This window comes from Lolium perenne, chromosome 6 (genome assembly GCF_019359855.2).
Source record: "Lolium perenne isolate Kyuss_39 chromosome 6, Kyuss_2.0, whole genome shotgun sequence".
Taxonomy (NCBI): Eukaryota; Viridiplantae; Streptophyta; class Magnoliopsida; order Poales; family Poaceae; genus Lolium; species Lolium perenne.
Genome location: NC_067249.2, coordinates 251,713,928 through 251,737,387, shown reverse-complemented (window position 1 = coordinate 251,737,387; position 23,460 = coordinate 251,713,928). Strand labels below are relative to the sequence as shown.

Sequence of the window (23,460 nt, the reverse complement as noted above, 5' to 3'; positions counted from 1 at the left end):
CTTGCTTTTACTACTGTTACTTCACTTGCCTGCTGCTGCTTTTACTACCGTTACTTCACTTGCTTTTAGTTGGAACAGAGTAATGCAGAACACCACTACTCGATACAGATCTACTAAAAGCTGCTAATTTGTGAGCTACCATGTTTCTAACCTCTACTGTCTTTCATAATCTTGATCGATGGAATTGTATGAGCCAGCATGACAGCTTCATCCACATGTAAGCATGCTTGGAATCTGTCCAACACATGATTTGAGAGGCAATGCACCACATATTGACAGTCACTTTCCAGGATAGTTGGCACATTCAAATTTGCAGCAATCCGGAGACCTTCCAGGGCTACCGTAACTTCAGCTTCACATTGCTAGTACCTCCAACATCGCTTGACGCTCTACTGCTCACACGAACATCACGAACTAGCTACCCACCTAGAGCAGCACCAGCACTACGAGTGCAAATAAGGTGAACTGAGTCGTCCACCAAGGCAAACAAGATGGTGACCGTGAATGTCATAGATAAAACTACCACCGAATTGTCAGATCAATGGTATTTGGTTGTCCCCAATATCCCATGGTGAGAATATTTCCGTATGATAGATTAGTTGAGTAACGTCAATCATACTTGGACGCCTTCACATAATGCGATGATATATACTGCCAACAAGTGTTAGCAAGAGCTGTCATGACATTTCCATGAGCAAAAACACTTGGAGTGTGACTAGCACGATGAGTCAAATGAGGCGAACAATTTAGAGCCGCCGGGCGAACAAGGTGGTGACCATGAATGTTATAGATAAAATAATCACCAAATTATCGGATCAGCGGAATTTGGCTGGCCCCAATGTCTCATGGTGAAAATATTTGCGTATGATAGATCCGTTGTGTAACTTTAAACGTACTTGGGCTTCTTCACATAATGCGACGATATGTATACTGCCCACAAGCGCTAGCAAGAGTTGACATGGTATTTTCATTCCCCAAAATACTTTGAGTGTGACCTTAAGAGCCAATTGGTCATTTTACTAGGATGCGATGGTACTTCCAATTCAAATGCTTTTTCCACGGTAAATTGTATAGTTTTTTTTTGTCATGCAACCGTATCGTACTGACGCTGCCTGCCTAATAAGTCGACGCGCACTCATAATCCGTTTGCCTGCCTGCCCACTTGCCATCTTGCTTTCCGTGTTTCTCCTCCTACGTACGCTGCCGAGACGGGTGGAGTAGCAATGTGACGTAGAAGAAGACGCCTGCTAGCTGGGCTGGCATCTCGTTGTGTCCGCATTTCTTTTCCGGCCCATGTTCACGTTCCGTCCTTGCTATTGTTGTGTGTGTGTATGTCTGAGCTCATGCATCGCATGGGCTGGCCCCTACGATCACGACCACAGTGTACATCAACGACGGCGAGCTTACGCCCGTTTGAGCCACGGCTACATGCTATTCGTGCGTGCCTATACCATTCATCAAACATAACAAGCGTGGAGACCGAGTTAACTTGCTAATAATTCATGATCCAAGGTTAATCTACATAATTAAAGAAAAAGATAGCGTATTTGCTAATGTTGCAAATAGTAAATACCAAATCTTCTTCATATCTGTGTTCCGGCACCCAGCTACACATGATAGACACTACAACTCTCTTCTGCTCTCTCGACTGGACCATCAAGATAGGATTCCCACCATCCACACCAGTTCCACTAAGCATCTCGAGTTTGCACCATATGCCGGAGCTATCGCGGAGTATGATGGTGACACATGCCTTCATGCCCCTGCATGCATGTTCAGAAATAGCTTTTTGTGGCTGATGTGTCCGTCACATGACGTTGGCAGCGGTCGGAGATTGGCCGCAACCGCGGCAGACGAGGCATCATCCACTAGTTTAGCAGAATATGTGCGCATGAAGTAGCCGTGTACCTCAACATCGGTTGGGGCACTATCAAAGTTAGTAACATGAGTATCCCGCTAGTTGCCCAGTGCGAGGCAGCCATGATAAGTGCAAAGAAGGCAAACCTCGCACCGAAGGTATAAGCACAAGGTGATTACCGCGAACATAGCAGATACAAATATCAGCAAACTATCGGATAATCGGAATTTGGTTGTCCCCAATATCTCACAACGAGAGGATTTGAGTATTATAGATTAATTAGTGGTTGAACTACACATTGGCGCCTTCTCGTAATGGCTGATGCAACGATATATATACTACCCACAACCACTTGCTGGAGTTTGACATGCTATTTTCATGTGCATAACACTTTTAGTGTGAGCTTAAGACTGAATTGGCCATTTTATTAGGATGCACCGGTAATTTCAATGCATTTTTCGTGTGAAAAAAGAAGTTTTTCCTATTGTCATGCCCATCATATGCTGCTGAGAAAAAAAAGGACAAGAAATAGATCATGTTGAGTCTGCAAGGCTACAAGAGCCTAATGGGGCTGTGCAAACTTGAAGAAATATATCAACTACTACTCTAATAGTAAATATGACCGGGCTTCTACGTTGGCCAAAGATAGTTTGAGTAAAGCACGTTTCCAATCCGTTAATTCATCAGTCCTGATGGTTTTGATCCATCAACTTCTATACGGGACAACATTCCTCTCCATCAACTATCCAAATCGGACATGCTCAATCCCTCATCTGACTTGAAAAGGTTTCATCGATAATGTGTCGTGCTTTTCTATTTACCAAAGCTGACATGCATTTTTTTTCAACCGCAGCTTCTTCAAACTCATGTATTCGCATTTTACAGATCAGTTGTTGCTGATGACCAAAAGGACAACCCAAACAACAAGTGAACTAGGGCACGTCGACACAATCATGGCCATCCTCCAGCATCAGGTGCAGCGGTGCAGGCCGGCCGTCGCCTTGCTCTTGCAAGACTGCATGCCACATCCAGGCTGACACGGTGGGTGTATCGTCACCTGCAGCGGCGGACCTAGAAAGTTCTAGAAGACCTGGCATACATGGCTACTTTGCCATTTTATGAAAAAAATGGTATAGAAAATTTCGGGTCTTATCCAGCTATGCTCAGCGTCTGATCTGACGATTGCTCATATTTTGTTGTTGTATCTGAATTTCTCTCTTGGCCCCTGATCTCACGACTGTTCATTTTCTAGTTGCGGCGCTTGTTCTTGTTTGAGCTCATGGGCCATATGGGCTGCATCTGCCTATTCTGGCCCAGGCCGTTACATGCAAAATCGAACTATTCGAGTAAACATCTTCACAGACCTTCTTTTATTTTCTCGGCCCATCTATCAGCAGACCCCTCACCCCTGTGAGGACTGAGGACGAAGTGCGGGAACTGCTATAAGCCGACCTGGTCGGCGCGTGCGGGGGGCCGCACACCCCCAGCGACAGGTCGGGTACGGCCCATTAGCTCAGGTATGTTTTTTTTTCTTCTGTTTTTTTCTGTTATTAATATTTTTCTTTTTCAAAATCTAACATTTTTTATGAAATTATTTTTCAATTTTTTTTTCAAAATATGAACATTTTTAAATTCAATAGTTTTAAAATTTGAACGATTTATATTTTGAATATTTTTCAAAAAGTTATATTTTTCAAAATTTGAACATTTTTCATGTTTGAACGGTTTTTAAATTTGAATTTTTTTTATATTTGAACAATTTTCAAGTTTGAACGATTTTTAAATTTGAACGATTTTTAAATTTAAACATTTTTCATGTTTGAACGATTTTTAAATTTGAACGGTTTTCAGATTTTGAACGGTTTTTTATATTTTAACATTTTTTAAATTTTATTTTTTAAAATATTTCTATTTTTTGAATCTGAAAAATATAAGTAAAAAAAAGGAAACAGAAAAAACGAAAGAAAAACGAAAACAGAAAAAAGAAAACAGGAAAAAAAGAAACAGAAAATAAGAAACAAAAAAGAAAAGAAAAATCACAAAAGGAGGCAGCCCGCACCTAACTGGGCCGGCCCGTACCGCGCGCGGGGTGTGCGGCACGCGGTACGCGCCGACCTGGTCGGTGTATAGGGTTTGCCCGAAGTGCGGGCAGCAAAAGGTATCCAACTTGCACGTCTATTTTTGCAGCCGAATAGACGATGAGCAACAGAGCAAAACGTTACAGTACAGACCTCTGAGGAAAAATGGAACGCTGAGGAAGTAAATGCATAAGAGCATCACTAGTAGTATCCCTAAATTCTCAAACCCTCAAACCAGTTTAAGGGTTGAGAATGGACATTTTTTAGCACTTTTGAGGGGTGAAAAACAGGGATAAAGGGGATAAAGACTAGAACCCTCAGACCCTCAAACTGATATAAAAGAAAATAAAAAGAAAATGCCTCCTGTTAGAACATTGGACTAGGAGGCGTCAGAGCCTCCTGAACAGATTATTGTGTTTCAGAAAAATTCAGAGAAGCCAGACGCCTGATATCATCGGCTGACCGGCAGCCCGTTCTCCCTCCAGGCAGAGAACCCTCCTGCGATGTCTGTCACGGCTGTGAACCCCTGGATAAAATTGCATGAACAAGAGAAACAACCATCACATATAAGAGAGAGCATCTTTTGAAACAACAGTGATGGTGAGATAGATGGCCATTGATGTGCTTACCGCGGAGCAGAGCTCAGCTGCCGCCATGAGAGACCTCCTGCCACTCTGGCATCCCTGCAATTCATATATGAAATTTCTTAAATTTGAGAAGGACATGGCTCAAGGGGACAAAAATAACGGAGCGTGTTTAAGATCGCCGGCGGGCGTACGATGATTATCTCGGCATCTCTCCCAAAGTTTGCCGACACTTGCTCTATAAAATGCGAGTTCTTCGACATCCCTAGATAAACAGAAAGAACGACATTACATCAGAAGAGTCAGAACACTGAAGGTGAAGAGCAGTGACTGCATTGCATCCCAAGTCACAGCAGTATGAAGCCAGTGATTAAAGAATTGCATTTCTGAGAAGGACTTGAGAACATTAGACACAGTTTTCCTTATGCATGTTTGTATAATTATGATCATGGTCATGGTCTGAAATCAGTAATACATTATGATTCCTCAGTGACGGCCATTCGCGGTGTCGAGAAGCCACCTTCAGTTCGGTTTGAATGGTGCAAGTTGATGGCGAAAAAGCACTCATAGTTCATATGTATATATGCAGGCCATGCTAGCTTTCCTTTATCCAACTTTAAAACGAGAAGGCTGGGACTTAAGATATATATTTGTGCAGCGCTGGACCAGATGCAGATGATGATGCCTATCCTACCCTGATCTGCTAGTGCAGATCAAATTCTGAAGCCACTCCACCAACACTACCTTTTGCATTGGACTAGATAATTCAGTACTAAAATGGCTCTTGCTAACACATCATATCATCATATGTACTTTTGTCCATGATCACAAGAGCTTCACTGAAGAAGGTTTACCTGAGCCGGTGCTGTACATGTAAGGGATGTTCACGGCTCCTACGGGATGCCCGGCGCCAAACTCGCCCTCAGCTCTGCAGATAGCCAGATACACAAATCAGCAAGAAAATTGGTAGAATTAGCCATTCCAGATCGGTGCTAGCAGATCCACACAGAGTACATGCACTGAATTTAGTTTAGTGTGAACTGTATTACTCGATCAGTCGACACTTGAGAATACACAGTGCAGACTGCAGAGGCAGAGTGAGAGTGTGGTGGTTTCTGCGTTGATTATATGTATGTACCTGACGTCGAGGTAGCGGTGGCCGGCCAGCTGCAGCTCGTAGGCGACCCGCACGGGCACCGACGGCGGCACCGCCACCTCGGCCTCCTCCGCGCGCAACGCCGTCGCTCCAGTGCCGTATCTGAAAGAGAAGCAACAAATGTACCGTGCCCGTCAGTTACGTTGCCCTTGGAGACAGGGCCACCCGGCCGGCCGATCGGTCAGCCACTCGTACTGTATTCACCTGACGGAGCCGAGCATCCTCTTGGCCGGCCTCGCCGCCGCAAGGACGCGATGATAACCTCTCGCCGAGCCGGGACGCAGCCTGCGGTTCAGAGTTTCAGAGAGAGCACGGCGCTCACGCACGCACGCAGAGCGCGTCGAAACGGGAACGGTTTTACTTACCTGCAGGTGATGGCGAGTGGTGCGGGCTGGGCGAGCAGGAGCGCGGGGAAGAGGGAGACGCGGGCGACGAAGCTGCACGCCATTGCTACCTATTCGATCTTCCTCCTTGTTCTTGGACGCTTCAAGCTTGGTAGCTGCAGTGCAGATACGAGGAGGCGCAAAGGAAATGAAGGAGTTCTCAAATGAAGTTTCTCTCCGTAGTTAGTTTCTTTCTCGGTAGCGCTCGGAATGTGGCTGGCTCGCCGTTGCTGGTCCTGGTGGTCAGGCACCTATTTATCAGAAAATTCAGAAGGCGCCGATACGATATTCAAATCAGAAATTTCCAAAAGGAATGAAAAGCAGGGCCTGTGGTCATGATCCTATGACCGACTGATACGTTGGCACCTACCAGTTGGATCTTTATCATGCCTAGCTCGTTGCGATGGGAAGAAAAACTAACCATTTCCGTTTCTTGTTTCGTCTTACAGCTAAATCTGTTTACTATCTTCCCTTGGAAGATTAGACAAGGTACGTCCTTCACATTTTCCCTTGTACTTTCCAACATTAACCTTGCACTTGCGCATGTTTGATGTGTCCGCCAAGGTGTTCAATTACTGGGCAGCTGCACCTGTGCCTGTCCTGGCGGCATTGTAGAGGATCGGACGTACGGATGAGTGTGACTGACTCGAATCAGATGGAGAGGCGGACCTATCCGTTCGAATTTGTGCTAGGTACAGCTTCCGGATAAGGCGAGAGGATCTTCTCGCCACGTCGCATCTCATCTGAACTTGCTCATCAGTCTACGGGACCACGTGTGCTCGGCTGCTGGCTCTCTTGCTAGCACCGAAACCATCGAGGTTTTCAACGAATTTTGAAAGTGGAGGAGTAACGAAATTATAGAATTGTAACGGTAGGAACTTGTAACGATAGCCATATGAAAGCTCCATGGGTACAAGGAAAAAATTATCTGAAGGAATAGGTGCATGCAGTAGTTGTTGAGACAAAAGATTATATCCATGAGGTTAGACTTGAGGAAAATTTCCATACAAAATTGCATGCAAACTACGCCCTACTTTTTTTAACGGCTTCCAATCATATAAATCAAACAAACTGTATATAAAAAAATTACGAATTTAAAAAATCCTTAGATACAGCTATCTAGAAGTTGTTTGGTTCAGATGGTGATGGGGCGCCTCCTGATGCTGGACGCTTTACCACGCAGACACATGCACCATTTGTTCTGCTCTCCCAACGGCCTTGGAGGTAGATTTCTTCTATCAACCCAGGTCGCAGTGATATGGCTGGTATGGGGTGCCCTGAGCTTCGACCACATTGTGTCACTGCGGCTATCACGGAGATCTTGGAGTGTTTGGGCGACCCTCCCGTTCTTGTTCATGTACATGTCGAGGAACTGATGGATGTTGTTGACGAGATCATAGAAGCAGTGCATCATGCGTGCAATATTGGCGGCGACGAGGTTGGTCGCAGAGGCGGTGGAAGAGGCTGCAACGTCCAATTCAATGGACAACATTTGCACGCAGTAGTGATACCCAAACATCGCTTGTTGCACTACTATCAACATGAATATCATGAACTTTCTACCTGCCTAGAGCGACCCCAATGTGACAAGGGCAAAGAAGGAAAACTATGCATTTCCAACTAGGCGAACTAGGCGGTGACCATGAACAACATAGATAAAAATGTCACCGAATTGTAGAATCAAGGGATTTTGGTTGTCCCCAATATCTCATGGTGAAAATATTTGAGTAGATAGATTAGTGGTATTCCTTCAAGCACACTATGATGGCCTCACATAATGCAATGCAATATATACTACCCACAACAGCTAGCTAGAGATTGACATGCTATTTTAATGTGCGAAACACTTTGAGTGTGAGCTTTAGAGTGAGTTGGCCATTTTATTAGGATTCGTGGTACCTCAAGTGGTTCATGTTAAAATATAGTTGTTTTTAGTGTCATGCTCATCTTATGTCGGTGCTAAGACGAACAAGAAATAGAAGACACAACAAGGGCCTAATCAAGTGTTGTGCAAAATTTCCGTAAATTGATGTATCATGCAAACTTTTTCCATTTTCCCTGTACCGCACGTGTTTTCGCTATCTCCATTGTTAGCTAAGCTCGCGCAGGAAAAGATTCTTTTGCATGGACGTAATGCAGTAGCTCCATAAAAACGGCCAATTCAGTCGTTTTCAGTGGTCTTAGCTCGAAGATGCTTGAAAAACCGTGAGAAGTATAGTGCACCTAGGCGACCAATCAGCACGATGTCTACTCCACCAAGCCTGGCTCAGAAGGATGTGAGCTACCAAAAACGCTAATAGGCATCCCGGTAAGTGGATAACATGGAGTTCCTCGTGCAGAAGCCGCCTCTGCACGTAGCCTCCTGATCCCATAGTATGAGCTGTGTAAACTCACAAACCATGCAAACCCACGGAATAATAAATCCATGGAAGAATCGAACACAAATTATACCGGAGTCCCCCACGAAAAAAACGCCCTGCCCCCGCGTCGCTCCCGGTGGGGCGACTCGGGCGGCGCCCAAACCCTAGCGCCGCCAGGCCCCTCCTCCCACCTTTACCCCTCCCTTGCCGCCACCTGAGGTGACCGCTGGAAAGCCGCGCGGCTGCTGAGGACGGTGGCGGCAAGGATCTTGTCGCTCCGCTTCGCTGCGGAGGACTACAGGACCGGGGCGGCGGCCCTTCAGGCGAGGCGACGGCGCACGCGGCAGGCGTCGGCGCGGGCGACTTTGGCCGTCGGCCGCGACCTCTTGGGAGGTTGGACCGCGGCGGGTGGCGGCTGCGGCTTGGGGCCCCCCTCCCCGACAGATCGAGGTTGTTCCCCTCTTCTCTCTCTCTCCTCCCTGATTTCGGTTTTGCGGCGGCTTGGTGCTCGCTCTAGATCGTGGAGGGAGCTGGTGTGTGGCTTGGGACCGGGGGAATCCCTAGGTTGGCTGGCCCAGCCCAGCGGCGGCGGGGCCGGCGGGCGCCGTTCTTCCTCCTTGGAGGCGTGGCTGAGGTCCCCTGTCTCCACCCCGACCAACATCCCGGGTGAAAGCCCAAAATCTCTCAGATTGGGCGGCGTCGACGTGCTGCACGCCGTATCCTCCTTGGAGGCGTCGCCTGGGGAGTGCGATGCTCGGTGAGGTTGAAGGCGTAAACTTTGGTCTCGTGCAGTTGCTCCTGGTGGCTTTCATGCTTCTCTTTGGGCGTCCTTAGGCCGCGGCGGTTTGGCCGGTGTGGTGTGCTCTCCCTTTCCTGGTGGTCGTGTTCTGGGGCTGCCTCGGAGCTCAAGTTCAGCACTTCCCTAGCTCTCGGGTGAGCTTTTCCCATGACCGATGGTTCGACGCCTTCGAGCCAAGGCGAGAGGGTAGGGGCCCTCTTCGGTGTGGGAACCGGAATGTGTCTTGGTGTTTGCAGTTCAGGGGGCCTTCCTCGCTCATGAATCTCCATCCTGCTCGTTGGCAGTGCCTCGTCGCGCCTTCGCTGTCGTTGCCCTCGGTGCCGGAGAGTTGTAGTCTTCGCTTTGCAAGTCCCTTTGGTGCTTGCTTGTAGTGTTGAGTTGTAAGCCTTTCAGGGTGTGCCCTTGTATCGTTCGGCCGTTGTGTTGTGTGGTGTGGTGTTGCGTGTGGATGTGTGTTCGGTTCGGTTTGTGTAATTCATGGCCGGTTGATGGCTTTGTTAATTCAAAGCTGGGCTCCTAGCGAGCCTACTGGTTTAAAAAAATCGAACACAAATTTCATACAAAGTAAAATAACAAACACTACAAAATGTCCCCTGTTACATGACGGGATTTTTAGGATGGCACAAGTTACAGTCGCCTGCAAAACTATTCTGGCCAACGGATGGCATTCCCAGCGCTAAGCAAGGACGACGCTTCATTAATTACCTCCATTATATCATTTGCGGCGACTAAATATGCCGCAAATCTTGTATACGAGGGTCTCACCACGGTTTTCACTGTTCCTGCAAGATTTTCGCTGGTCCTGTTAAGATTTGAAATGGACCCGGCTAAAATTTGACCGAGCCCCTAGAAACGAGTAACTTTTTCCTCTCTTTGTCAAAATCCATCATTCCCCTCGTACACACTAAATCCTCAACGCCGTCGCCACCCACCCAACTTGTCTGTTGTCGCCGAACTCATGACCTGCCGTCTCTAGCTACATGCGGAAGCCCCCGCGACTCAAATCCTTCAGTTCGCCAGCGCCGTACTTCACCGCCTCACCGAGGTTAGGGAAATGCTCCCACGCTTACTCCATCTATGTTTTGGACATGACACTCAAACCTAATCACTTTCCCTTATGTTAAATTAGATTTGCATGCAGATAGTGCGAACAGGGAGGAGGGAAGAAAAATTCTAAGCCTTCTTCTCAACCGGAAGATGTTCTAGTGCTAACCAATTTATGGACAACAAAGACTAGATCACATAAAAGCGAAGACAAATTATGGACAACAAAAACTGGATCGCATAGAAGCGAACAATGTAAAACTCGCAGAAAAGAATTTTGCACACATGGTCCTTATAAGGCCATCCTTTCACAAAGGACTAGTTGTTTCGGGAGAGAACAACATTGGAAATGAGGTATGCATTCTTGCCTAACTGAATTAATTCAACATTGGAGACGAGATGTTTTTCATTGTCACTTAAAATTCAGTTGCAGGGTGGACTACTGTCCGATTTGCCGAACATGAATCTATGTTTGAGGATGGACAAGTACAAGAGGAAAAGGAAGATGAAGGAGATCAGGGACAGGAACAAGAGAACGAAGAGGATGCAATTGGCGATGACAACAACGGAGATACAGGTGGCACCATTGACTTGAGGGTGTGTTTGAATCTTCGAATGGTGGTGATGAGGCCGAGGAAGAACCTACATATAATTAACATACTGCAAACTGATCATCCTGCCTGTATCTAGATACATACACATAACATAGTTGATATCTCGCTAGTAGGTGGTCTAAAATGTTTAGTTTAGTCGTACCCTGATCTTCCCGCCTGCATCCTTGAAACATGTAGTGACAATGGAATGAAAGTAAGGGGTCTTACTAAGATGAGATCAGGAACAAGGGATAATGGGACGTATTAAATCTATGTTGAATTCAACATATATTAGGCCAGCTTTGTTGCTTAAGAGGAGCGAACTTCTCGAATTATATAGCCTACCTTGCTATTTTTTGTCTCTTGTCTTGTTCGTGTTACAGCGAACTTAATTACGGTTAATCTTGTTTACTGCCTTCCCTTGAAAGATTAAACAAGGTACGTCCTTCACGTTTCCCCTTGTATTTTCAGCATTAACCTTGCACTTGCGCATGTTTGATGTATCAGCCAAGATGTTCTCATGTTCAATTACTCTGCACGTTAGCAACTGGGAAGCTGCACATGTGACTGTCATGGCGGCTTTGTAGGATCCGGCGTACGGATGACTGTGACTGACTCGAATCAGATGGAGGGACCTATCCGCTCAAATTTGTTCTAGGTACTGCCTGAGACGAGACGAGAGATTAGTTCCATTAGGTTGGACCTGAGGAAATTTTCCTATGAAATTGCATCATACTTTTTTTCCAATAGTTTCCAATTATATATCAAACAAACTCTAAAGAAAAAGATATTGGGAATAGAAAAATCCTCGAGTACATGTATCTAGAGCTTGTTTGGTTAAGTGGTGATGGTGCTTCTGCTCTGCTGGCAGAGGCTATACCAGGCACAGAATTCCGATAATTGTTCTGCTCTGCCAATGGATCCTTCGAGGTAGATTTCTTCAATCAAACTAGTTGGCAGTAGTCTGGCGGGTATGAGGTGTGTTGTGAGCTTTCGCCTCACTGTGTCACTGAGGCTACCACGGAGATCTTGGAGTGCGTAGTTGTTCATGTACATGTCGATGAAGTGCAGTGCCTCATGCATGCAATGTTAGCGGCAGCGAGGTTGGTCACGGAGTCGGTGGAAGATTCAATTCAATGGACAAAATTTGCACGCAGGAGTGATACCCAAATATCGCTTTCTGCACTACTAGCAACATGAATGTAAACAATGCCTTTCCAACCAGGCGAACTAGGTGGTGACCATGAGCAACATAGATAAAAATGTCACTGAATTGTAGAATCAAGGGATTTTGGTTGTCCCCAATATCTCATGGTGAATTTTTTTTAGTAGATAGATTAGTGGTATACCTTCAAGCACACTTTGATTTCTTTACATAATGCAATGATATATATACTACCCACTACCGCTAGCTAGATTTTGACATGCTATTTTAATGTGCAAAACACTTTCAGTGTGAGCTTTAGAGTGAGTTGGTCATTTTATTAGGATGCGTGATACTTTCAAGTGCTTCATGTTAAAATAGAGTTGATTTTATTGGCATGCCCATCATATGTCGGTGCTAAGACTAACAACAAGTAGAGCTAGAGCTAGAGCTATGACGAACAAGAGGGCCTAATCAAGTGTCCTGCAAAATTTCCCTCAAAGGAAGTATGGTGCTAACATTTTTATTTTCACTATACTGCGTGTGTGTTCCCGCCATCTCTATGGTCAGCTAAGCTCGCGCAGGGAAAGTTTTTCTTTTTTGCATCGACGGGGCGCAAGACGAGGGTAGCTTCGTGAAATCGGCTGATTCGGCAATTCCTAATGGCCCTCGCTCAGAAGAACTTTATGAACTATGTGGGCCACAACGTACATTGCACATGGACGACCAATCCGCCCAATTTATGCTCCACCGGACCAGGTGGGGAGCATGCGAGCTACCGACATGATAAATCCAGGGAAGAATCAAACACAAATTTTATACAAAGTAACATAACAGATCATGAACACGATTCAAATTTCAGCACAATTACCAAAATTTTGGCTCAAACAACTTGATAACAACATGTACTTATCGAGTGACAGCGGGTTGGTGAGCTGTCATGTGTAGTGATGAAGGAGCTGTCAATGGAGTAGGCAAAACATGGGAGGTTCAGCACCGGGACGGTGCGGCCCGAAAAGACAACTCAATGATAGGCACATCATCAAACAATGATAAAACAAACCAATGCCTTAGTGTTCATCATTACATCGAGGGATTCATACCTGATCAAAAAGCCACAACTACTTAATGTCAACCGTTTATAAAACCCTAATCATCAAGATGAAGGATAAATAGACATCGGGACAAGTGATCTCCCTCTTGAAGGATGGATTTCTCCTGGAGCATCACACACAAATATTCACCCAAAAATCAAGCATCTAGGAGCTCATAATCCCAAGATAGATCAAAGTCAAGTAATATAAAATATGGAAACTTCACACACATGCAAGATGGATTTGGATGAACTCTATTCCCAATGAACTATCCACGAACTCTGGCCCATTTCATATTAGTTAGTTTAGGAGGTCTTAGAGTGGAATCAACATGGTTAGAAGCTGTTAGAGCATAGTGAGCCGTCATTGTTGACGATCATGTCACCAACGGTGAACAGTGTGTTGAGTAAAAAGTTGCGAAGGTTGAGCGATCAATGGTGAATGGCAATGACACATTGCCGAACATTGAGACCCGATGGTTGATTCTCTAAAGCAATGACTCCTTACTGAAGATTGTGCAACCACGAGTAACATGGTCCTGCTCCACCGAGAAAAACAAGCGTTTTATTTTTGTGGTTACTCAACAAAGAAAGAGAGGCGGACATTTCATCATTCTTCACTGGAGTGGGGGGGGAGGGGTCGATGAGAGAGCGTGCGTATAGCTCCCGTCATCCTTGTGCCATGGGGAGACTAGCCACGTGAAAATACCCCCAATCGAGCATCCAAACGGTTCAACTAAGGTGTTCTTTAAGAATCATGCATGTGTTCCTAGTTCAACCCTTCGTGTGAACTACCAAACACACGGGAGCCATATCTTGCGGGTTTGGTTACCCTCTATAAAATGTGCATTAGATGGTATTCATATCACCATTTTGATATAAATAGTGTAGTCCAAACTGTTTACATGGACAAATCAAGAACCAACTTCATATCTGTGAAAAATAGATCTCACAGGGAATACATATTTAAATAAACATAGGATGGCGTGGCATGCGAAGAATAGGTTAGCATATTACTTCTTGTAAGATTTATTAATTGTTATTCAAACAACAATAACACCAACAAACAACAACAACCATAAATTTGTAAATTAGTCATCTCTTTCTTCCACCTAGAAATAAAATAATAATTCTTATTGTTGTTAGACGTAATCAATATCTCTTTTGTGCCAACTGCTTGAAGCTTATTGGTTCGGTGAGGTGGGCAGGGCCGTCAAACATTTGTTGGGCCGCCAACTCAGCGGCCCGTTGTGTGGAGTGAACCGCGTCAAAGAACATGTAGGTGTCCCGGTCAGCACACAACTTGGAGTTCCTCTTGCATCGGCCATCCTCTGCGCCTAGCCTCCCGATCCCACAACATGCGCTGTCGGTGTTCACGAACCCTTCGCACAAAAAAGTTAAATCCAAGGTGATAAGTACACATTTGACACAAAATGAAAAAAAAAACAGATTTTTCGATCATCAACACGTACCAAGTGATTGAGGATTGGCGAAGCTAGCCTGCGTGGAGACAAAGGAGTCTGCGAGGGAGTAGGTAAAACCAGGGAGTGTCGGCACCAGGGCGGCAAGGCCCGACTTCACGGCAGCGGCGAACCCGGCGGCCATGCGGTTCATGCTATCGTTGCAGGCCCCGGTCACGTTCAGCACACGCACACGTGGCACACACCCCACGGGGCCCATGTTAATGATCCCGAACTTCCTCGCGCCCATACCGTACAACTCGGTGATGTATGTGGAGTAGTTGGAGACAAGGGTTGTGTAGAGCGCGACCACATCGACTGGGGTCTTAGGCTTGGACTGGAATAGGTCGTTGCTACCAATGCTAAGGAGGAAGAAGGATTCAGCAAGGAGCGTCGAGACCTTGCGGGAGCCCCACGCAACCTCCATCTCAGCCTTGGTCGACTCGAAGTAGCGCACCTGCTTCGATAGCGGGATGTTGTTTCCCATGTTCTGAAAAAGTACATTGTTAGTGATTATCTAGCAACTACAATAACTACTGCTAATATTATAGTACCATTTAAAAAATGTGATGAATACTCTAGGTTGTTTTGTTTAGAGTATATGACTGGATCAGGAAGCTGCATAAACTCGGTACAGCTTGTTAATGTACCTTAGCCAATATTTGCTTAGCTCACTCTACATAATGACCTTATTTTTTATATAAAAAGCTTAAAGATATTAATAAACGAGCTATGATCGCTCACGAGTAGGTCGTTAAGCTCGTGAATTGGTAGCACCGTAGTCGGCCTAGCCCATCGAATTCAACCCATTTCATAAGTTCATCGTTACCCATGTTTTACCTATCCATCTGTTTTGAGTTTCTCTTATTTCTTATATAATTATTTTTTGAAAGAATAAAATAAGCTCACGGGCTTTTACGAACCTCAACTCTTGCGGGCTTTTAACGGATCGGGTTCATCAAAAGTTTTAGGTCCTTAAGCATAATGGGCTTAACAAATTGAGTTGCTTGTTAGTCTACCCCTGGTAGAGTGGGGTTGACAGCGGATGCAACTTCTAACTTGGGTTGTCAATTAACTCGGGGCTAAACGGAGGTCATACGAGGACATGCCACGATACAATCCATGTGTGTTTCCTTGGGTAGATCGGGATGCAATCTCCAGATCGTATCGACACAATCATCTTACATAAACGTGGAAATAGCTAGAAGAGAGTAGTAGACAAATCAGTTAATATGTTGTTATTTGGAGTAGTGCTCGGTATTGGCTAGCTTCTGATGATTGTGCCTAGCCATAAACAACTTGTATGTCTGCCTAGGCAGCGTGCGTACGTGATGGAAGCATGTGGTCTGATGATGATTAGACGAAATGTGATCCCACGTTCCTAGCTCCATTGAGCAATGGTGCCGGACCAAGTTAAACTGGCCTCGCTTACATACATGCGCTGTCTAGCGAGTAAGATCAACACGAACAAATTCACCGACTGATCGACATCGCAAACTTTCATTTTTGATCTTCAGAAAGGTATCAACCCTATTTGTAGGTAACTTTTAAACACATTTCAGTTAAAAATCCCAAGTTTTTTTGACAACTCGTATCGTTAAAACTAGAAGCTATTCTAGAGTAGTAAGTAGATATTTACTTTTTAAATATCCAAAAGAAAATGTATACATATACCGCAAGAAAGAAACTAGATAGTGACCGAATCGGATTTCCGCTGATGGGAGGTACATCTATAACAGCTTGAAAACAATGTCAATGTCTAATACGAGCCAATTTATATGTAGACAACAACATTGAGACATTAGTACTCTATATACTATTAATTATCTACATTCTAAAATATAACCTTTAATTTCTAGAAAGCTAGTTGGACCGCTCTTACCGTTGAGTCGAGGATTCCAGCTCCCGCCGAGGCATAGCTAACTCCTCTCGTCATGGCACTGGGGATAAGGTAATTGCGCGATTTAAGCACCAGATAGGCCACAGGGCTCCTCTCGAACCCCAAGTTCTTGGCTGCATCAATCGAGCCACGAAGTTAACACGCCATATCGAAATGTAAGATTCTCTCAAGGGACCAGGGTGTTTCTACACCCGGGTGCATATGCACCCTTTATTTGAAACGCATATTAAATATATTTAAAAATGTTAGAAAAATACAAATAAAAATTCTTTGTGTATACCTTGACATGTTACATGCTTACAAAGTTGTTTCAGCAAAAACCGATATGTTTCATGCCTTGTGCAAAAAAGACAAATCTTAGGTGCTAAAATAGTCTATTTTTTGAGGCATTATTTGTCTTTTTTACACGGGTTACAAAAAATGTTTGTTTTATGTGAAAATTTACGTGCACACATAGAACATGTCCCTCTACATGCTAAATTTTTTTCCTAAATTTTTTACGGTTTAGAAATATGTTTTATACATACCGGGTGCATATGCACCCGGGATCAGATTTGATTTTCCAGACACTATATCCTTCAATTATATATTGTTACTCCTCTGTTTACCCAATATGAACATACAGAACACATGTATGACACGTGCGGGCGGTAGGTACATACCGATGAAGTCAGCGACGTTGTAGCCATTGCTGAACCTCCCAGTGGCTACGGGGCCGCCGGGGAAGTCGACACCGTAGAAGGGCACGTTGGCCCTGGGCACGTCCTTCCCCGGCAGATGGTTGTTGTTCCCGACGTCCAGCGTCGAGTCCCCCAGCACGTACATCGCCGGCACCAACCGCGCCGCTGAGCCGGCGCCTACCGCCGCGCCGGCGAACGCCGCCACTACAAGCCCGACGAGGAGAACGGCACTACCCCTCATGGCCGCGTACCCCATTAACTACGTATTCCGAGCTAACTAGCTAGTGGTCGAGCTAGCTAATCACCCTTGTGTGTGCGCGCAAACTGGTTATCGGTAATGTGCTAATTATGGTTAAGTTGATGGCCAGACGCTGGTGCTTATAAGCTAGACAGAGTGTTGACCATGAACGCGGCAAGTTGGTGGATCAATCCATATACCACGTGGAGTACTCTACAGTCCACATGTGTGCATATAATACTATGATTAATTATACTGTACATATATAGACACATTGGATGCATGTTGCGCCTGCATCATGGACTATCCCTCATCCCTCCTTCCGTTGCCGTTGGCGCGTCTGCTGTCGAGACCCTTGTCAACTCTCTCCCTAGCTAGCTATAGAGATCGATGAACATGTCCTTTAATTTGTTTTATTTATCTAACTTCAGATACTTAACAGATCGGCTGCATCCTTTGAGCGTGACTGCTCAACTAAACCGGGTTGGCTCCCGGTGGCGTTTCTGCGACGGAGGAGTTCTGTTGAGGCGCGCGTGAAAATGGCTCGCTTTCGAGTGAGCTCCGGTCCGACACTGTAGACTTCAGCTCTTCTCCGAGTCTCGTAGGCGCTTTGGCGAAGCTTGTTGGCCGCGCTTCCGGTTGTAGCTTCTTCGGTAGTTCGTGTGGGTGTGTGGTGTCATTCTGTAAGCTGGGTTCAGCACTTTATATCGTTCTCGTCGTTGGTAGCTTTGTTAATTCAAAGTTGAGCACTTGAGTGCCTTTTATCTAAAAAAAAACTCAGTATAACCTATATAAAAGTTGAACAATTTACCGTGTCCCTCAGCAGTTTGGCTACTGTAGATTGTGATTTATTAGCGTATAGTTATGTGACAGCTATCCGTTTTCTCGATTGATCAGATCCAGCAGCCTATTTTTCTTTTTCTGGCGATTAATTTTTGAGCCTTCCTATTGTGGGATTACCGGCTGGTGTAGGCTCTCCTAATATTTAGGATCTTTGGTTTCCCGGTTGCTTACCAGTTTCTCTCTCTTTCCACGTTGCCAGCTGGTCCACGCCTGGTTGTTACTTCCCTGTTTTTTTCTATCTCCCGTAGAAATCTCTAGAAAGAACCGCCCCACCGCTGTACAAAGAATTATCTCGATCCACCATGGAGTCTAGGAACTGAATCCCCGTCTCCACCCGCCCCCACCTCCACCCCCAGATGCGCACCACACCACCATTCTTTCTTGCCCCCGGATCCTTTCTGCCGCAAAGACGGCGAGCGACTAGCTCTTCTACAGGACAAAGGCGGCGAGCGAGATGACCACAACGAAAGTATGTGTGGGCTTGACGACAAGGTGCGCGATGCTGGCTAGGACAAGTGAAGGTGATTCGTTGCTTCTTATTTCGTTTTCATTGCTTATGGTTTCACCATGTCGTTGTCCAGACCTTATAGTATGTTCTTCCTCTAGGTGATCCTATGAGTGCACGTTCTGCTTCTTATGTTCTTCTTCCAGTGCGTCCCACCGTTTCCCTTCGCGCTCATTCTATTGGGGATTGTACTGTTACCAAACTTTTCGTTGTCATGGATGCTCCGAGGTGCGCAATTAATTTTGGTGAAAGGAGGGCCGACCTGATTGATGGCATCATTTTCTCCTTCTTTTAATGTTAATTGTTACAATTGTTGGTGATTCTGTTTCGGTGACTCATTGTGTATTTTCATTTTTTGTAGATCTGACCTGTCCCGAGGATCGCTAAAACGGCCCATGGTAAATCCTTTTGTTCAACATTATGAACTGAATCAACTTATTGACCAGCTTATTGAGCTTTATTCAGACTGAAGTTTTCAGTTAGTTAGATATATTTTTTCTTCAGCTTATTGTCTCACTTTCTTTGCAGACTAAATTACTGAAAAATATCTGCTCTATATTTTCATTTTTTGTAGATCTTGACCTGTCCCGAGGATCGCTAGAACGGCCCAGGGTAAATCCTTTTGTTCAACATTATGAACTGAATCAACTTATTGACCAGCTTATTGAGCTTTATTCAGACTGAAGTTTTCAGTTAGTTAGATATATTTTTTCTTCATTTTATTGTCTCACTTTCTTTGCAGACTAAATTACTGAAAAATATCTGCTCTAAACGTACTGTCAAATGACCATGTTTCTCTTTGCATGGTATGTGCAAGCATATATGTTCAGGTGATGTCTATAATGCATCTGCGGCATATTCCTTCATGTCAATGTTATTTCTCAGAAAATCCAACATGTCCACTAATTCTTATACGTGAATTTCATGGTTAATAGATGCTAACTGGAAATAGAAATAGTGATGGTGATTAGACAGAAAAGAAACAACGAGAGAAGAACTAAGAGAAGATAGCGTGGAGCATACTGACTTAATTCTGCGCTGCCCTGAAGATATGCAAGGTCAGCTAAATTAAGTATGGAAATAAGACCTTTTCTAGATTATGTTCGGTGTCTGATTGTGTATTTTCATTTTTTGTGATCTCTGACCTATCCTGAGGATCGCTAGAACGCCTCAGGGTAAATCCTTTTGTTCAACACTATGAACTGAATCAACTTATTGACCAGCTTATTGAGCTGTATTCAGACGGAAGTTTTCAGTTAGTTAGATATATTTTTTCTTCTGCTTATTGATCTCCACTTTCTTTGCAGACTAAATTACTGAAAAATATCTGCTCTAAATGTATTGTCAAATGACCGTGTTTCTCTTTGCATGGTATGTGCAAGCATATATGTTCAGGTGATGTCTATAATGCATCTGCGGCATATTCCTGGATGTGAATGTTATTTTTCAGAAAATCCAACATCTGTACTAATTCTTATACGTGAATTTCATGGTTAATAGATGCTAACTGGAAATAGCAATAGTGATGGTGATTAGACAGAAAAGAAACAACGAGAGAAGAACTAAGAGAAGATAGCGTGGAGCATACTGACTTAATTCTGCGCTGCCTTGAAGATATGCAAGGTCAGCTAAATTAAGTATGGAAATAGGACCTTTTCTAGAGTTCTGAATTATACATATGTCGGTCAGTCCGTGCTACCTCCGAACTGTAGATAGGGAATATGAGACGCATGAGGAGCACATGCTTTTAATTACGTGGTTTCTAATTTAGAATATTGAATTCTTCGTCTATACTTCTACTATTTAGTTTTGGGTGGAAACCACATGCACGGCGTATTTGCCTCAAAAGTGTACTGTAGGATTTGAACCTTTTAAATTTTCTGATAGAAGTTTCATCCTTGATTCACACAGTTAGAAATATGTGAAGACAAATATCTTCACCAAATATAATTTCTTAGAATCCAATAACTCATATTTCAATTGTTTTTGTGTGGGGTAATGAAACACCATTTAATTTGGTGCTGGATCTTAAAGATACTATTAGTGTAGGATTAAGAGGTTCCAAGTCTACAAACTTCCATATTGTCGTATTCTAATGATTCCTACACATTTGGATCTTATGAAATGAATATGTCGTAAAAAAGAGTAAAATAAACACTATATGATCTATTTAGAAATCCCTTGGACGGTTCCTCTTGGATGACCATTTTTCTCATCCTCTTGGATGGCCATTTGTTCTGACTGCCTCTCCTGCGCATATGTATCCCTGTACTGCAGCGGATAGTTGTGTCTAGGTCATAACGGCAATGCAGACAACTTTGGTCAAGGATGTCTGCCAGTGGGATGATGAATGGAAGATCCTTCACGCAGTTGCATCTAGGAGTACGAAGATTTAGAAATTTGTGTGAATTGGATTTGATCGTGCTCGTGAGGCTCTTTATTTAACTCACTTATTGCTGAAGGGCACTTTATTTAACTCACATTTGCATGCTGCCTCTATATACCCAACACACATTTGCATGCTGCCTCTTTATTTAACTCACTTATTGCTGCACGGCACTGGGTATGGATTTATTTATGCTGAAACCCAGGATATATCTTTGCTGCTCATAGATTGAGGCTTATGATTTCTCAGAGTTCCTTTCCATTTCTACCAGACTCTTTTCACGGATTATTGCTCTATATCATCTCATGGCTTTAAGATTTTACCTCGCACTGCAATAAAGCATCTAAAATTGCATCTAATCGTTTGTATTTTGTTTTCTTGAAATATATATATATAAAAAAATGAAACCGTGTCTAGGAGGAACTAGACACTTTTTTGTGTTTTGTTTTCTTGAAATATATGTTAGATTATCTTCGAACTGCTGATGCACTAGGTGTTTGGTGGACACGCTAAATGCAACACACATCAGTTTGAATGGCCTAGACTTGATGCTTCCTGAGTGCATCTTTTGAATTTTTTTGAGGAGTTGGATGGACTTAATCAAGAAAATACTCAGATAGTAACATTACCAGCAGATTCTTCACCATCTCATACTATGTAAATTTCTTTCTTGGAGAAATACAGAATTCCATGAGATAACTTGAAGATAGCAGTTCCCGCAGAACGAACACTGAATACTCGATTCGCTGCAGATATCTACACTGAGGGAATCGGCTTCAGATATCTACAGATGTCAGCTGCAGATATTCAACGCTCAAGCTTCCCGCAGAAATTGATGCGGTCGCAGACACATCTTATTTATCTTAGATCATCCTACTGCAACATTATGTATGTTTTTTTGTTTCCAGTTTGCTCTATGTTATACTATTCAAGATAGTTCCTTTTGTGTGCTCTTTGTTTAGCTGTAGTCAGCATACTGAAGACTATCATCCTTTCTCCCATCTGTCTTTATACTACTTCCAATCATTGGAATCAGTTCACTATAGCTCACTGTGTGTTTAATTCTTTGCTTTGTCTTTTCAGTTTCACCTTATTCATATGAGCGCAAAGAACAAAATTCACTGTATTACGCAAACTGAACCTAAAATTCAGAACATCATAAGATTTTTTTATTTACCACTAGAAAAATAATTTGGACCTGGTTTATGGAGCTAGCTAGCAGCTGTAAAGAAAATTAGATTTTAGTAACTCAATGAAGAGGAACCTACCAGTTGCAGCAGATCAATTCTATTTGCCTCCCATTGTTCTCTACCCGCTGCAGGTGCCTGCTCCTGAGCAACTCCTCTTCGTCTAGGGGCTCATTTGCAGCAACCCTGCTTCTAGACCGCTGGATATTGACCGGCGGTAGAGCCCCATCGCCGTGTATGTGTACAGAATGAAGCTTCCCCTTTTCTTCTCTGGAGTCTACCTTCTACCCCAGAAAACTAGATCTCGACCGGCCACAGTGACTCATCACTGAAATAGAACTCCTTCCCTTCGTCTCTGCGGTCTATCTTATCCCGATTTCTCTCTTTAGACAATTTCTCCTTCTTCTCTTTCTTTTCACTGTCTCAATCAAATATAGTTATAATGAAAAGGGAGTAGCCGAGTAGGTATGGAGCATCCTTAGAAAATATACACGTAACAAAAATAGAAAAATGCTGTTTTTTTTTAGAACAAGGAAAATGCTGATGAAAAAAATATCTTCGACCGTCTTGAATACTAAATCGGCCCAGCCCATCAACACTGTTTGTTAACCAATTCAATCTATCATCACTATTGGACTAGCATACAGAATAAGGTGATTCGTCAGATCTATAGTAATTATCGTTGTCACTTATCATGGATCAAAAGGAGTATTAGAATTGCTCTCTTCAGATTTTTCTTTTATGTAATATACTTACTTGAGATGTGTATCTACCATCGCTTATTGTCATGGTTTACATCTAACTTTAATGCAGTCTCTAGCAATTCAGAACTGGCTTCTGTGAGACCCTATTTGTCCTTCAGCCTAAGTTCACACAATTCTTCCACTCATCGATGTTTTCGTGTTGCTCCTCTTCTGGTTGTTCCTCCCGAGAAATCAAGTCGCTCTGCGCTGGTGATAGCTCTTAGATTCACTCGATCAGCGAGGCAAGTTTCCACCGACGAACTTATGCATATTTTCTTTTCTTTGTTTCTTCTTTTTATGTTAATTTTCTCTTTTGTTAGCTCCCTTTTTTCCTCTCCATTTTTTTGGTTCACCTATTTCCTTTCCCCCCTTATTCCATTTCTTTTTTTATGCATTTTTCGAAGCAAATTAGATCTCCCTCTAAAT

General features: G+C 43.9%; 2 protein-coding genes and 1 long non-coding RNA gene across 4 annotated transcripts; 1 reads left to right on the top strand and 2 right to left on the bottom strand.

Moving 5' to 3' along the window:
- Positions 1 to 4,017: 4,017 nt before the first annotated feature.
- Positions 4,018 to 6,303, bottom strand: LOC127305157 (thiosulfate sulfurtransferase 16, chloroplastic). Its single transcript, XM_051335535.2, has 7 exons — positions 6,042 to 6,303; positions 5,881 to 5,961; positions 5,659 to 5,778; positions 5,375 to 5,448; positions 4,715 to 4,785; positions 4,566 to 4,619; positions 4,018 to 4,462 (listed from the first exon to the last, which is right to left on the bottom strand). Exons 1-7 carry the CDS (start codon positions 6,122 to 6,124, stop codon positions 4,388 to 4,390), a joined length of 558 nt encoding a protein of 185 aa, XP_051191495.1. The 5' UTR covers positions 6,125 to 6,303; the 3' UTR covers positions 4,018 to 4,387.
- A 7,781-nt stretch (positions 6,304 to 14,084) lies between these two features.
- Positions 14,085 to 17,514, bottom strand: LOC127305156 (GDSL esterase/lipase At1g71691). Its single transcript, XM_051335534.1, has 4 exons — positions 17,115 to 17,514; positions 16,435 to 16,565; positions 14,565 to 15,042; positions 14,085 to 14,474 (listed from the first exon to the last, which is right to left on the bottom strand). The coding sequence occupies exons 1-4, from the start codon at positions 17,386 to 17,388 to the stop codon at positions 14,245 to 14,247; spliced, it is 1,113 nt and encodes a 370-aa protein (XP_051191494.1). The 5' UTR covers positions 17,389 to 17,514; the 3' UTR covers positions 14,085 to 14,244.
- Positions 17,515 to 18,191: 677 nt separating this feature from the next.
- On the top strand, positions 18,192 to 22,149 carry LOC127305155 (uncharacterized). Of its 2 annotated transcripts, XR_011746174.1 has the most exons (8): positions 18,192 to 18,734; positions 18,820 to 18,946; positions 19,080 to 19,116; positions 19,293 to 19,330; positions 19,461 to 19,548; positions 19,654 to 20,113; positions 20,219 to 20,341; positions 21,598 to 22,149. It is a non-coding gene; the product is annotated as an uncharacterized lncRNA (long non-coding RNA). The 2 variants fall into 2 exon arrangements; XR_011746173.1 differs by having other exon boundaries at positions 19,654 to 20,341.
- Positions 22,150 to 23,460: the final 1,311 nt, after the last annotated feature.

Bases quoted from the DNA above. Each gene is read 5' to 3' on its own strand.
- LOC127305157 (XM_051335535.2), bottom strand. From the start codon at position 6,124: ATGGCGTGCAGCTTCGTCGCCCGCGTCTCCCTCTTCCCCGCGCTCCTG. The intron at 5,779-5,880 runs GTGAATACAGTA...CTTCTCTTTCAG, and splicing joins AGGATGCTCGGCTCCGTCAG to ATACGGCACTGGAGCGACGG. The intron at 4,620-4,714 runs GTACGCCCGCCG...TATGAATTGCAG, and splicing joins GAGATGCCGAGATAATCATC to GGATGCCAGAGTGGCAGGAG.
- LOC127305156 (XM_051335534.1), bottom strand. From the start codon at position 17,388: ATGGGGTACGCGGCCATGAGGGGTAGTGCCGTTCTCCTCGTCGGGCTT. The intron at 16,566-17,114 runs GTATGTACCTAC...CGATTGATGCAG, and splicing joins CAACGTCGCTGACTTCATCG to CCAAGAACTTGGGGTTCGAG. The intron at 14,475-14,564 runs GTACGTGTTGAT...TTTTGTGCGAAG, and splicing joins CGCCAATCCTCAATCACTTG to GGTTCGTGAACACCGACAGC.